Source organism: Micromys minutus (genome assembly GCF_963924665.1).
Source record: "Micromys minutus genome assembly, chromosome: 1".
Lineage (NCBI taxonomy): Eukaryota > Metazoa > Chordata > Mammalia > Rodentia > Muridae > Micromys > Micromys minutus.
The window spans coordinates 30,362,605-30,375,638 of NC_137969.1; the positions used below are offsets into that span (position 1 = coordinate 30,362,605).

General features: G+C 42.7%; 1 protein-coding gene across 1 annotated transcript in view; it reads left to right on the forward strand.

Annotated features, from left to right (window-relative positions):
* LOC308422625 (uncharacterized protein) overlaps window positions 1-13,034 on the forward strand; it is a gene marked incomplete at both ends in the record, with an annotated part of 100,313 nt that overhangs the window by 49,229 nt on the left and 38,050 nt on the right. Inside the window, 4 exons of the mRNA XM_080919234.1 lie at window positions 1,281-2,351; window positions 3,668-3,758; window positions 5,014-5,087; window positions 10,305-10,667. Of these exons, the coding sequence (XP_080775360.1) occupies window positions 1,281-2,351; window positions 3,668-3,758; window positions 5,014-5,087; window positions 10,305-10,667 (1,599 nt within the window). The remainder of the gene's footprint in view (window positions 1-1,280; window positions 2,352-3,667; window positions 3,759-5,013; window positions 5,088-10,304; window positions 10,668-13,034) is intronic.

Sequence of the window (13,034 nt, forward strand, 5' to 3'; positions counted from 1 at the left end):
CTTCCTCCTTTTCTTTCTATGTTGGGAGAATCAAACTCAGGTCCTTGGGTTTGCCAAACAAGCCCCTTCCCATTGTTTTACAAGATACATCTAGCAAGAATTCCTTATTTCTATACATTAAATGAGAAAATAAAATTTCAGTTTTTGTTCTTTTAAAAATATACATTTTTTCATTAAATTATTTTAATTTACCTTTTGCTGATAATTATATGCCTGTGATGGATACACATCCAATGAACAAAATCACAATGTGGGTATTTTTCTAAAATGAGTTACCTGTTACCAAAGAATCATATGGACAGATGGATTTGTAAGCACTGTATACAAAATTGCCTCTGGAAAATGACTCCTTACTTTTCACAACACCCCCGGAAGTAGGACAATCAGAAACCAATACTGACTTTACCACCAACAGTATTTGTAGACAAAGGACCTAACCCAAGCCCAGCATATATATCCTGTGCCACTCAATACATATGGCCATGACTCTCATGGTTATTAGGATTCCTGTGACCTCTACAACCACCTCCAAAGTCATTTTCTTCCCAACAGAGAAGAATCTGGCATGTTTTGGATGATTGGCAAATCAGGGTTCTTGTGCCTGTGTTCTTAGTAAAGCCTGCCATACTTCCTGAAGCTGTACCTCGGCTGGGAAGACTTAGGAAACCGTCACATTTGCAGGCTACTCAAACATAACATTAGAATTTTCTGCTGACATTAATTTGATTTTACACACATGGTGTCACCGTTATGGAAGTAAACAATCTTAGGTCACCTACTGATTTTCAGAGACTAAATGTCCATAAATATCAGCACTTAAAGAATAGTGAAATAAATAAATGGTCCTGTAGTGTTTAAAATCACCTGACATACAGCAAGTAAGGATCGGTCTAAACAACAGTAACAGTGTTAAGTCTTCGGGTCATAGACTCTTCTGGGAGGACTAAGATAAATGAGAGGTTTTTGTTTCACATTTATTTATTGTATGTGTGACAGCATGTCTGTGTCTCAACACCCCATGAAGTTAAGCTCAGAGACCAATTTAGAGTAATTGTTTGTCTCTTTCCACCATGTGGATTCTGGGGATTGGACCCAGACTGTTGGACTTTGGTGGCAAGCCCCTTTACTTACTCAGAGGCATCTCACCAACCCTAGACTAGTTTTATTTATTAATCTTGCCTGTATGATTCTTGTGTAACTAAGCATATATCATGAAAAGCCAAATGGTACACACTAAATCTTTTTGGTTGTTTGTTTATTCATGCCCTATGATCTCTAAGGACCAGGATAGGTTAGAGAAGCATCCCCTGACATCCAGAGCATCCCAGCATCAAGCCAAGCAGACGAGCCTTCCACCTTCACGACTCCAAGAAAGATCTCAGGAGCCAGAGATGGATACAGGTTCTGATGAGGAGGATACGTCTGGACTTTCGAAATCTGCTAAGGGGCAAGTGCTTAGGGAAAAGTTGACGGAAGGAGAAAAACTGGAGGGTAAAGAAACTGTACAACGTGTCATAAAGAAGCCAACCCAGAAGGGTGGTGAGATCTATGAAGGTGTCAAAGCTAATGCTTACCACAAGGAAGAGCGACCACCTGATGTCTCAGGAAAAGCTCACCTGAAGTCAGCCCCCACTAACCTGGCCTACAATATGCTTGATTGTGGCGACAGAGATGTGACTGCAGGGCTGGCCTCTGTAGCACTTCAGACCTTGCCCAGACAGAAGGAAGGTGGCCTTGGAAATGCCTCTCCATCTCCCTCATTCTCTCGGGTCGTGGAATACAGTGGCCAGTCACTAACTGCGTTTCCCTTAATGAGAAATCAATTAGACAGTGAAAATAATGCGCCTGACTCGGAAGAAGCTTTTTATAAAAGAAAGGAGAAATCTCCTAAAAATATTAAAAGTAGAAAGAAAAAAGGGAAATGCCCAGAAATACGTATGGGTGAAAAGCAAGAAGGGCATGAGTTCAAGAGCCAGTTGCCAAAAACTATGAAAACAAAACTCACCGACTGGCAGTCAGATACCAGGCACATGCTCAAGTCCAGAGATGCCAACAGGCTTTCAAACACTGAAGAAAGGAGTCACGTGAGTGAAATAAAAAGTTGGTGTGATTCTACCCTTCTTGAAAGCGACACGTATAGGAGCAGTAAAGGCACACCGGACTTGTCCCTGAAGCCACTGCCCTGCAAAGCCCCAGCACATACCGCGGGACCCACCAATCGTGCGCCCCCTGCTGGCCAGACAGCAAGAGCTTTCGAGGATGAAGAACTGCAGGACAGGCTGTCCGACAATGAGTTCCGGATACTGGAGGAAGAGATCCTGGCCTGGGAGAAAGTCCACCTTGAAAACGAGGTAGTTGCTCTTTGGTTGGCATGAGTTGCATGCCTGTTGTCTGTTAGTGAAATTTTTTCACTAATCAGATCGAGTTACAGATGCATGAGATTGCTTAGCATGTAGACTACTCTGTTTCCTAAGCAAAGAAACGTAAGGCCACAGCATCCACTTCTTGAGCCACTCTGGGTGTGTCATTTGAGATACTAGGAAGAAAGGGTGTGAATTCGGCACCTGGCATTTTGTAGACATTTAGTAAGTAAATGCTCTCAACGTTTCTCTCCAGACTTGAAATACCGTGTGGACTTTATGTAATGAAATAATCCATTGGCAGGTCTAATATTTGCATGGTGGTTTTTTTGTGTGTGTTTTGCTTTCTTAGACTTATTTTTATCCTAAGTGTGTGTGTTGCCTTCATGTATGTCTATAACTTAGAGTTAGAGAAGGCTGTGAGCTACCACAGTGGGTGCTGGGAATCAAACCTGAGTCCTCTGGAACGGCCACTGTTTTCAGCCACAGAGCCACCCCTCAGCCCCTCCCGGGGTTTTTCTTACAACTTTCCCACTTAATCATCTCCCATCAGTGATTATCTAGACTGAAGCTCCTCTCTACCAAAATGAAGACCCACCATCCTGTGCCTGTGTTCACCAAGATGTGATCATGGCAATATGGAGCTCTACAATGAAGTAGGGTCATGGGAAGCATTTGGGGGCATGTTCTGGGTGTGGCTGCACAGGCTGGTAACCAGCGTTTGGTGGGGATAAGGCAGGGGTGCGCTTGATGCCGACACCAACCCTATAAGTTGTGTTGGAAGTCAGTCTGAGTGACAAGGAAAGATACGTTTTTTACAGGCACTATACATATAAAGTGCTTTATACAGACCTTTAATTTCAGTACAAATACAAACCAAAAGCAGACATCTTAAAGTGTAGTTCCTCGTTGAGATAGATGTGCCATCCAGTTTGGTTAATATAGGGTTAATATATATGCTGGCCACGGACCCTACAGCCTGTATACAAAGATTGGTCACTATATGAAGCAAATATATTGGCTTGATCTAGAAATTATGCAAAAGATCCTCTGTAGGCATGTCTAGGAACTTAACATTTACTTAATTTAAAAACAATGGCTTTCGAAATAGGATTTTCATTAAGACATTATTGACTTTTATAATCCTTAGATCTGGCTAGTTTTAGTGTGTGATGTTTTTGCCTCCAAGATTTTCTAATAACAAAGTAAAAAAAATAAAAAAATGATTAATAGGAAAGCTCCAGGTGCCATCTCATGAAATGCTTGGAAAATGTTTGCAGACTAATTATGCATATTGATTTTTGCAGAGTGTCTCTGAGAATCTGCTGAACAAGTGTGAGGGTATATCTGATGCCACAGATCACGGAGGGCAAGATCTAGAAAAGGAACAGGCAGCAGGTAAGGGCGAGCCATCCTGAAAGTCACTGAGGGACCAGCAGTCACCAACTGAGTGGTAGACACGTGACCTACAGCCAAAGAATGTACCAACTAAATGCATGGGAAGGAACGGACAAGAAAAGTGGGGTCCGGGTGTCTGTTACGCCAGGACAAGGGTTAGTTCCATGTCAAGATATCCTGAGACCTGAGCAAAGTCAGGACTTGGAAATGGGAGGGAGGAGAGAAAGAAAGGAAAGGACAATAGGGCAGCGTGGATGAAGGGCACGAGGCAGCTCTGCCAGGCAAAAGGCAGGGGGTTAGAGTGCTTCTTCACAAAGTCAGAGACAAGGGGTTGGAAACACGGGAGGGGGGCAGAAACAGCGGGGCAGCTTCCGGTTTCAAGTAGACTCAAGTTCTGTCAGTCCTCTCTTCCTCTTCTGTGAGATGCCCCCAGAGACCTACAGTGCCAGGTCACACACACAGTTGTGAACAGTCTTTGTTAGACTGTTGTGAAACATGGCTCTGGAGTCAGCTGGCCGAACCGGCGGGAGCACACACGCCGACCAGCGGACGGGAAGTTCTATGTCACTCAGATCTTCTCAGAGACCCACTCCAGCTGCAGCTAGTGCATACATGCCACACATCAGTTACCTCAGCGCCCTTCCTGAGTGCTGCGAGGCCCGGGGACATGAACTCTGCGATGCCACATAAAGCCCGCTCTCCACTTACACTTGGGACTCACTTCGTGTGTGTATTGCCGTCAACCTTCTCTAAAAGCAGGGGAAGCCGTGCATCAAAAATGCTTTGCATTTAAGAATATTGGGTTGGGTTTTGTTTTGTGTGTGTGTGTGTGTGTGTGTGTGTGTGTATCTATGTGTATGTGTGACTATGCGCATGTACATTTGTGTCTGTGTGTTTGTGTGTCTCTGTGTCTGTGTGTTTGTGTGTCTCTGTGTCTGTGTGTGCATATGTATATGTGTGTATATGTGTCTGTCTCTCCCTTTGTGTGTGTCCATATGTATATGTGTGTTTATGTGTCTGTCTCTCCCTTTGTGTGTGTAGAACAGCTTGCTTATAACAATATTTTTTAATGAAGGAGTAACTTGCGTATTAACCTTGATTTAAAATTTTAATTTGGAAATTGAAAATAACTATTATCCCTTTAGAGTTTTCTTCTTTTCATTTTTAAGTGCTGCTCTTTATAACCTGTAAGTGTGTAGGTTTTTTGTTTGTTTGTTTGTTTGTTTTTTCTGAGAGAACTGTATGTGTGTTTCAGCAGAAGCAGACTCTGAGGCGACATCACAACTGGAACAAAAGAATCTTGACAGCAGCGAGAATACACAGCTGTTGGTACGCAGCTTTACCGTCCACCTCTCTGCCATGGTTCCTTTGTGTTAATAATGAGCCGAACTCCAAACAGCACTTGGGTGGTCAGCTTTTCAGCAGCAGTGTTATATCATGTTTGACCTGTGATATTTAAACATCATAACTAGTATAAAACATTCTTGCAGTTCTTAGAAGGTATAGCCAGGTAGTTTGTTTCTTTGTAGAGGGATAATGCTAAACAGGAATAATGTTGAGAGCAGACATTTTTCTGAGTATTTTTTCTGTTTCTGTGTATCTAACTTCCTTGCAGGATGAGGGGGGCGTGAGCCATAGACCTGTGGAGCTGAACCTGTGTGTGCCTAACAGTGATGGCCACTGTTGAAGATCATTTCCTGTGGCTTAAAACCGTTGTGTCGCATCTGCAATGGCTAGTGGGAAATTCAGAGAAGTAATACTGTCTCTTAGTGTCTGTCTTCAGCATCTGACCTGAAGGAGATAATGGGCTTAAAAGTAATCTCATAGCTGCTGAGACACACCTTGGCTGTAGTTGAGTGTGGAGTGTATAAAGTCACTATAGAAAGTCACTTTCTGCGTTGTTCAGTGTCACTGTCATGATTTGATATGTGCTAGTGAGGTTTTTGTTTGCTTGGTAGCCCTGACTGTCTGTAACTCACTCTGTAGACCAGGCTAAAAGAGCTCGTAGAGATCCACCCACCTTGAGGGCTGGGATTAAAGGCGTGTGCCACCATGACTGGTGAAATTTTTTTAATTAAACCTGTTCTTAGATAATTTCACACGAGGTCACTGTCAGGGTCTGAGAATCACCACACAAACCACTCAGGCACTGATCTCTGTCAAGCAGGGATAGTTTATTGAATGCCACATCCCAAGACTGGTCTATCAGAACTGCAAATAAGACTCTGGAGCTGGCTGCAACACTGAGTAAAGATTCTATAGGGCTTTTAAGCCTAAAATGCACAAACATCCAGTTATTGAATTGAGGGTTAGGGGATTTCCTTAGAAACATGTCTTTGTTGTATACTTACCCTGTTCCCATTAATTGGGGCACTCAATTGGTACAGAGGGCTTGTCTTGCCGAACATTCATGTATTAACTTGTCAACCAGGGTGTCAGTTGTCCATATATATGGCTCTTTTTGATGAGCAGATGTCAGTTCCCAGAGAGGTCTTGGGAACTTAAACTTTACTACGCCCCTACTCAAAATGGAAGTCTTGTGCTAAATAGTTTCTAATATTGGTGTAGGTGTCTCCATCCCAGAGGCAGCTTATAAATGCAAATATCATAAAAGCTCATACACAGTGCAGAAAGTACTGTCTAGTGATTGATTAGGTCCAAGTTTATTGTGATAAACTATACAAAGTGGTTTTAATTGACCTCTATTGTGATTGGTTTCCAAGAATACCAAAGCACAGAACATGCTAATAACAACACATGAGAAAGTTTCCTTATGACATTAGTAACTGCACAAAATGGCAGGTGTGATGATTTGTTTATACCTGGCCCAGGGAATGGCACTATTACAAGGTGTGACCTTATTGGAGTAGGTTTGTCACTGTGAGTGTGGGCTTTAAGACCCTCATCCTAGCTGCTTGGAAGTCAATATTCTGCTGGCAGCCTTCAGATAAAGATGTAGAACTCTCAGCTCCTCCTAGATGTCTGCCTAGATACTGCCATGCTCCCACCTTGATGATAAGGACGGAAACTCTGAACCTATAAACCAGCCCCAATTAAATGTTGTCCTTTATAAAACTTGCCTTGGTCATGGTGTCTGTTCACAACAGTAAAACCCTAAGACAGAAGTTGGTACCAAGAGTGGGGTATTGCTGTGATAGGCCTGATCATGATTTTGTTTAGAAGAATGTGGATTTTGGGACTTTGGATTTGAAAATCTGTGGAAGGCTTTAAATGGGGCTTAATGGGCTATCCTAGTAGGAATATGGAAGACTTTGTTACTGAGAGTGATTTGAATTGCACCAACTTGGCCCAAGAGGTTTCAGTGGAGAATTTCAGTATGTGGCCTAGAGACTATTTTTGTAGAATTTTAGTGAAGAATGTGGCTAATTTTTGCCCTTTTCTGAAGAATCTGCCTGAGGCCAAGGTGAAGAGACACAGACTAATTATACTGACAAAGAAAGTCTCAGAAGCGCCCACCATAAACTTTGTTCTCTTATTAAATCTCATGAAGAGCATTTTAAACAAAAATAGCAAACTGAGAAAAGAAAAACATAAATTATATGGTTCTATATTAAAGGGGCTTCAGGAAGTGAAATAGAACTGAATCCTGTGTTCAAGGATATTAAATTGAATTAAGGGAGTAGTGACCTTGGGGCAAGATCCCACCCAGCTAAGATTATGTCCAGGCACAGTAGTACAAGCCTTTAATCCCAGGAGGCAAAAACAAGCAGATCTCTAAATTCAGGCCAGTGTAGAGCAAGTTCTAGGTGAAGAAAAGTTAAATCCAGGCTGGGTGATACACATCTTTAATCCCAGCATTACAGGAGACAGGGTCAAGCAGATCTCTGAGCTCAAGGTCAATCTACAGAGCAAGTACCAGGAAAGCCAAGTTTAAGCAAAGAGGGAGTTGGAAAACAGAAAGCTTGTAATAGAATAAGTGTATGTGGGGGTGGGGGGTTCCAGCCCTAGCAAGCAGCAGAACTTGGCAGTTTCAGCCATGTGGCTGTGGTTTTAGATTGAAAAATAGCAGGGACTACTAGGACAATTGATGCTGGTCAGCTGGAGCTAAGAAGTTAGTGGTGATTAAAAAGAGGCCAGTACGGGGCTGGAGAGATGGCTCAGCAGTTAAGAGCACTGAGTGTTCTTCCAGAGGTCCTGAATTCAATTCCCAGCAACCACATAGTGGCTCACAACCATCTGTAATGGGATCCGATGCCCTCTTCTGGTGTGTCTGAAGACAGCAACAGTGTACTCATAGAAATAAAAAAAATATATCTTTTAAAAAGTGCTTTCTTTAAAAAAGAAGAAGAGGCCATTACCACTGAGGTAAAATATTCTGGAAGTGTTTTCTGAGAGCACAAAGAAGCTGTGTTCCAAAGGTAGCCAAGGTTGTACCTCATGCTGCAGCTGTACTTTACAATATGTAAGAGTCACCCAGGTGGTACTGGTTTTGAAGGTATGAAGGGGTCATGAAGAGCAGCTGAGACTTGGCACTGGGAGAAACCATAGAAGGCCGTTGGTGAAGGAGCCGCCTCAGTTGCAGTTGACAGCCCAGGACTGAAGAGTCATGCAAAGGAGTTGAGGCTTGGCACCATGAAGGGAGCCCATGAGATGCTATTGGTGAAGACTAGTTGTATTGGAAGATTCCAGGGTATTGGAAATAACAGTACCATGGGATGATCATTAAGAACAGCAGTAGCATTGGAGTGGATCAACCTGAACTTAGAGTGCTACAGAGGGCAGAGCTAGAGGAACTCTTTGGAGGAACCCAAAAAAGATCATGTGTGGATCCCAGACAATGAAACAAGAAGCTATAACATTGAAGTTGCCTTGGAGACCTCAAGATGTTCAAGATTCCAGAGCCATAGGATATCTTCTGAGGAATGCTGCTAACAGGGAGTGGAACAGGGAGTCCAGCAGAAAGAAGTTTGTTGTAGTCAACAAAGATGAAAAAGGAGTTGGAGATCTGAAGACTGCTTTGACATCAGGCCCAGCTGGTTTCCTGCCTTGCTTTTGAGATTACAGTTAAGTGACTGGATGAGTCTCAGAAGAGACCTTGAACTTTGAACTCTTAACATTGTTGAGACTGCTATAGACTATGGGGACTTTGGAAGTTGGACTAAATGGATTTTGCATTATGCTCTGTTTAGGCATGTTTGAACAAGCCTATGGGGGCCAGGGAGTGGAATGTGATGTTTGTACGTGCTTGGCCCAGGGCGTGGTACTATTTGAAGGTGTGGCCATGGAGTAGGTGTGTCACTGTGGGCGTGGGCTTTAAGACCCTCATCCTAGCTGCCTGGAAGTCAGTCTCCCACTAACAGCCTTCAGATAAAGATGTAGAACTCTCAGCTCCTGCTGTACCTTGTCTGCCTAGATGCTGCCACACTCCCACCTTGATGATAATGGATTGAACCTCTGAACCTGTAAGCCAGCCCCAATTTAACGTTATTCTTTATAAGAGTTACCTTGGTCATGGTGTCTATTCACAGCAGTAGAACCCTAAGATAGACTAGACAGGTAACTATTACCTAGGCCTTAAGAGTCACAACGTATACTGACCCCTCTTGCCCCAAACCTCTCCCATCTCCCTATCACCCATGCATCCCCATTCCCACAGTCTCTCTCACAGCCATGTCTATTTGTTTTATTGACAGGCCAGTCTTGGGTGGCTGTTGCCATTGCAAGTTAATGACTGCACTGGCTGTGTTGAATCTAAGATGGCATTTCACAGCCTTTCACCCCGTTTCTCTCTTACATCTCCATCTCTGAGACTGGACAGTAGTGGTGGCGTTAGGAATGCCTTGGTTAAGGTTGAGCATTCAACAGTCACTTATTCTCACCATCTTGGGAAACCTTGAGTCTTTGCCTTTACCACTATTTGTAGCAAGGGGAGTATCCTCTGGTTAAGGCTGAGTGGCTTTTGTCTATGGATATTTGTATATATACGTATATAATATATAAGCTTAGATATTTAGAAAGTGGCCGATGCTGGTAACTATTGCCTTTTGTGGCTGCTGGAGTACATTCGGCCTTAACGCTCATACCCCATAGAAGATGTCACAGTATGTTGCTATGTAATTGAAGTAGAAACTTAGCGATTAGTTTTTGTGTGGTTGCTGTTAGTGCTTTGGCTCTCGACAATGTAAAGCTTTCGGTTCAGCTCTAAGAATTTTGTTCTGCCCAGGTGTTCATCAGATAAGGAACTGAAGCTCACTGGCATGGCTTACTTTTTGAGACCTAAGAGGTCAAATGTTTTTATATAAGGACAAATTTGTAATATTAAAAATAAACAACTCATCTTTGGTAAATTAGCACACAGTGTGTCAATTAATAATTAGTTTGACATGTAAGTGTTTTGTCCAAACAACAGTGACTAATATAACTCTGCTGGTTCATCTTCTTATTCTCCCATTGCTCAAGTAAATTATTTTTTTTTAATTTACTACCCAGTGATTCTGATATCTAAACATATATTAAGAAATCTAAATATAAAATATATATTTGTTTCTTACTATTTTTCTCATCTATATCCTGTGACCCCTGAAGGATCCAGTCCTCTTGAAGACATGTCCCCAAACACAGAACACACCTGAAGATCCAACCACCCCAATCCATCCCCTGTCTGAGAAGGAGAGCAAGCGAGTTCACCCCCCACCTTTGCACCTGAAAAAACTGTTTGAAGACCTCAAAATTAACAAGAAATATGACAAAGAATGTGCACCTGGACATCCAGAAGTTCCTTCAGTGAAACCTCATGGGAGAGAGACTCCCACTCGAGACATGATAGGGAGTAAGAGAGAGCCAAACAAAAGCTGCTCTGAGCTGCAGCATGCAGCTGGGGACGTGCTGGAAAACATTTGTCCAGTGGAAGAACCACTTCTGGGTAACGGTAGGAGAACTCAATTCAAGGTAATTGCCTGAATTGCCTGTTGTGAGGTAAAGGTGTGTCTGGTTGGCCTGTCAGAAGTGATGTGGATTTCCCAAACTTGAAAAAAGATACACAGAAAATGTCTTCCCTCTCCTCCACGCTCTTGGTCTGAGCTTAGCAGCCATCCTGTGCATTTGCCGAGTAATGAATTCAAACACTAAACACATTTTGCCCACAAATAAGGGGATGCTTGTGATTCAGAAGACGGGACTGTAAAGTCCCTGGAAGTGTGAGAAATGAAATGTAAGGAAATGACGTGCTTGATGTTGGCATGTAAAAAATAGGAACTGGAAATTAAGTATTGGACGGAGCCCAAGGCTAGTAAATCAAAAGGGCCATGGCTTACATACTTCAAAGAAATGAATCACAGTATTTCTGCAACTAAAGACATTGATACAAGAATATATGTAATTAATTCATTGCCTTGCTGATTAAAAGGTTTTCATATAGTGGCACATGCCTCCAATCCCAGCACATGGGAGGCAAAGGTGGGCAGATCTCTTCAAGTTTAAGGCTAGCCAGATCTAAATTTCAATTTCCAGGGCAGCCAGGATGACATAGAGAGACCCTGTCTCATACAAACAAAACAAAAAGTTTCTGTACATTGGGATTATCCATGGATAAAGCTGTGTGTAGAAAGAGGAGGTTTCTACAGTCTAAACAATAAAAATTCAGAAAAATATGTTCAGAATGATTTTTCACTGATCACCTCCGGGCTTTCTTTCCAGTAGCATATGGCCTAGCAAATCAATTTATCCCACATTGGGTGCTCTTTTGGCGCTTTTTTTTAAAGTTAACAGAGAAGTATGGTATTGATTGTCAGCTTTTGATAGATGTGCTTTCATTGACTTAAGAAAAAATTACTCAATGGGAATAAAGCAATAAATGAGAAGAAATGAAAATGTCTCTAGGTTCAACAGAAACTTCCATCCAAATCAGCAAGTCACTGTGCTTTGATGTGCGCAAACTTGGCAGTTTCTGTTCAGACCTCTGGAAGAGGTCTTTTTCCCTCTTGATACAATTTTGATAGTGGGTATGTGTACTTCCACGGAGCCTAAGATTAATTGACAAACTATCCTTGTTAAAGCATCTCATGCAGAATGTTCTTGGGGAAAGCTGGTTTCAGAGCATATGATTTTATATCATACAAGAACATTCATCATCTGCCAAAAAATATATTTGATCCAATTCACAAAACTCTAGAGAAGTATTGAAAACATAATTGTAAATGAGACCTCCCATCTCCTAAGAAAACATGAAATTATCTTATAAATTTACTGCATCCTTGTGGCTCCAGGGATTGTCCAGACTGCCCCAGGGAAGAGTGAAGGAAAAACAGACAGAGAAAAGAAAAGTCTGGGACCGGGCAGACTAAGCTCTCCGATGGAGAAACTGAGCACTAGATGCTTAGTGTGGGAGCTCTGTAGCTGAACAAGAAAGCAGGATTCTCCCATACAACTGAGAGAGGGCCATCTCATTCGGATAAACAGGAGGGCATGCTGATGTGTGTAGCTGAACCAAAGAAGCAGGTTAGATGATCTCAGTAGGAGCAGGCTGGAGAGCAGTGGTCTCCCTGTCAGACTGCTGTGGTGGACATTTTACACACACTGTCACCATTCACACTCAGATTCCTCCTGAGCCTATCCCAGGAAGCTTTGCTACTCCCATGGGGCTGAGGCACTGGAGTCCTAGATGTGGCTGTGCTGGTGTCTACAATACACCGTGTCAATGACATGCATCCACTGAGATGTCATTGGCTCAGGGCTTCCTCCACTCCTAATACAAATTCACACATCTTTAATTCAGCTGACTAACTGCAAGGAATTGTTGGGTCATTTATCTGACGAAGCACTGTAGGACTGCGCCGTGTCTTGGGACATTGTGAAATACTAGAAATGGCCCCTAAGGGCTTTGAATGAATACTTGAAATGAAAGTAGGAGTGGCTTAGGTATCATCCATCTGTGGAATGTGATAGTGCCCATGATGTTTGGGAGGCATCTCGATCCCAGAGTTTGAAACCAGCTCAGCAACCTCACCTACCTCTCAGGAGCTGGACGGGGCACATCTGTTTTCAGTGAGCTCCTTCACAGTTTTTGGTACCTCAATAGCTAAGTGATTTTAAAAGTTGTCAAAGTTGGAAGGAGATGCTTCATTATTCCTCCTAACACCCATGATGGCACATGCCGGGAATCTGACTGTTGCATGTGCAGTAAATCCTGAAGGTGGCGTGTTTTCTCCTGCTCTTCAGAGTTCTTCCATCAAATAGACAGTGGAAATGCCAGACAGCAAAGACTGAATGCAAAAGGACACAGACCTAAGAATGCTCATCTTGGAAGTTGTATAAAAC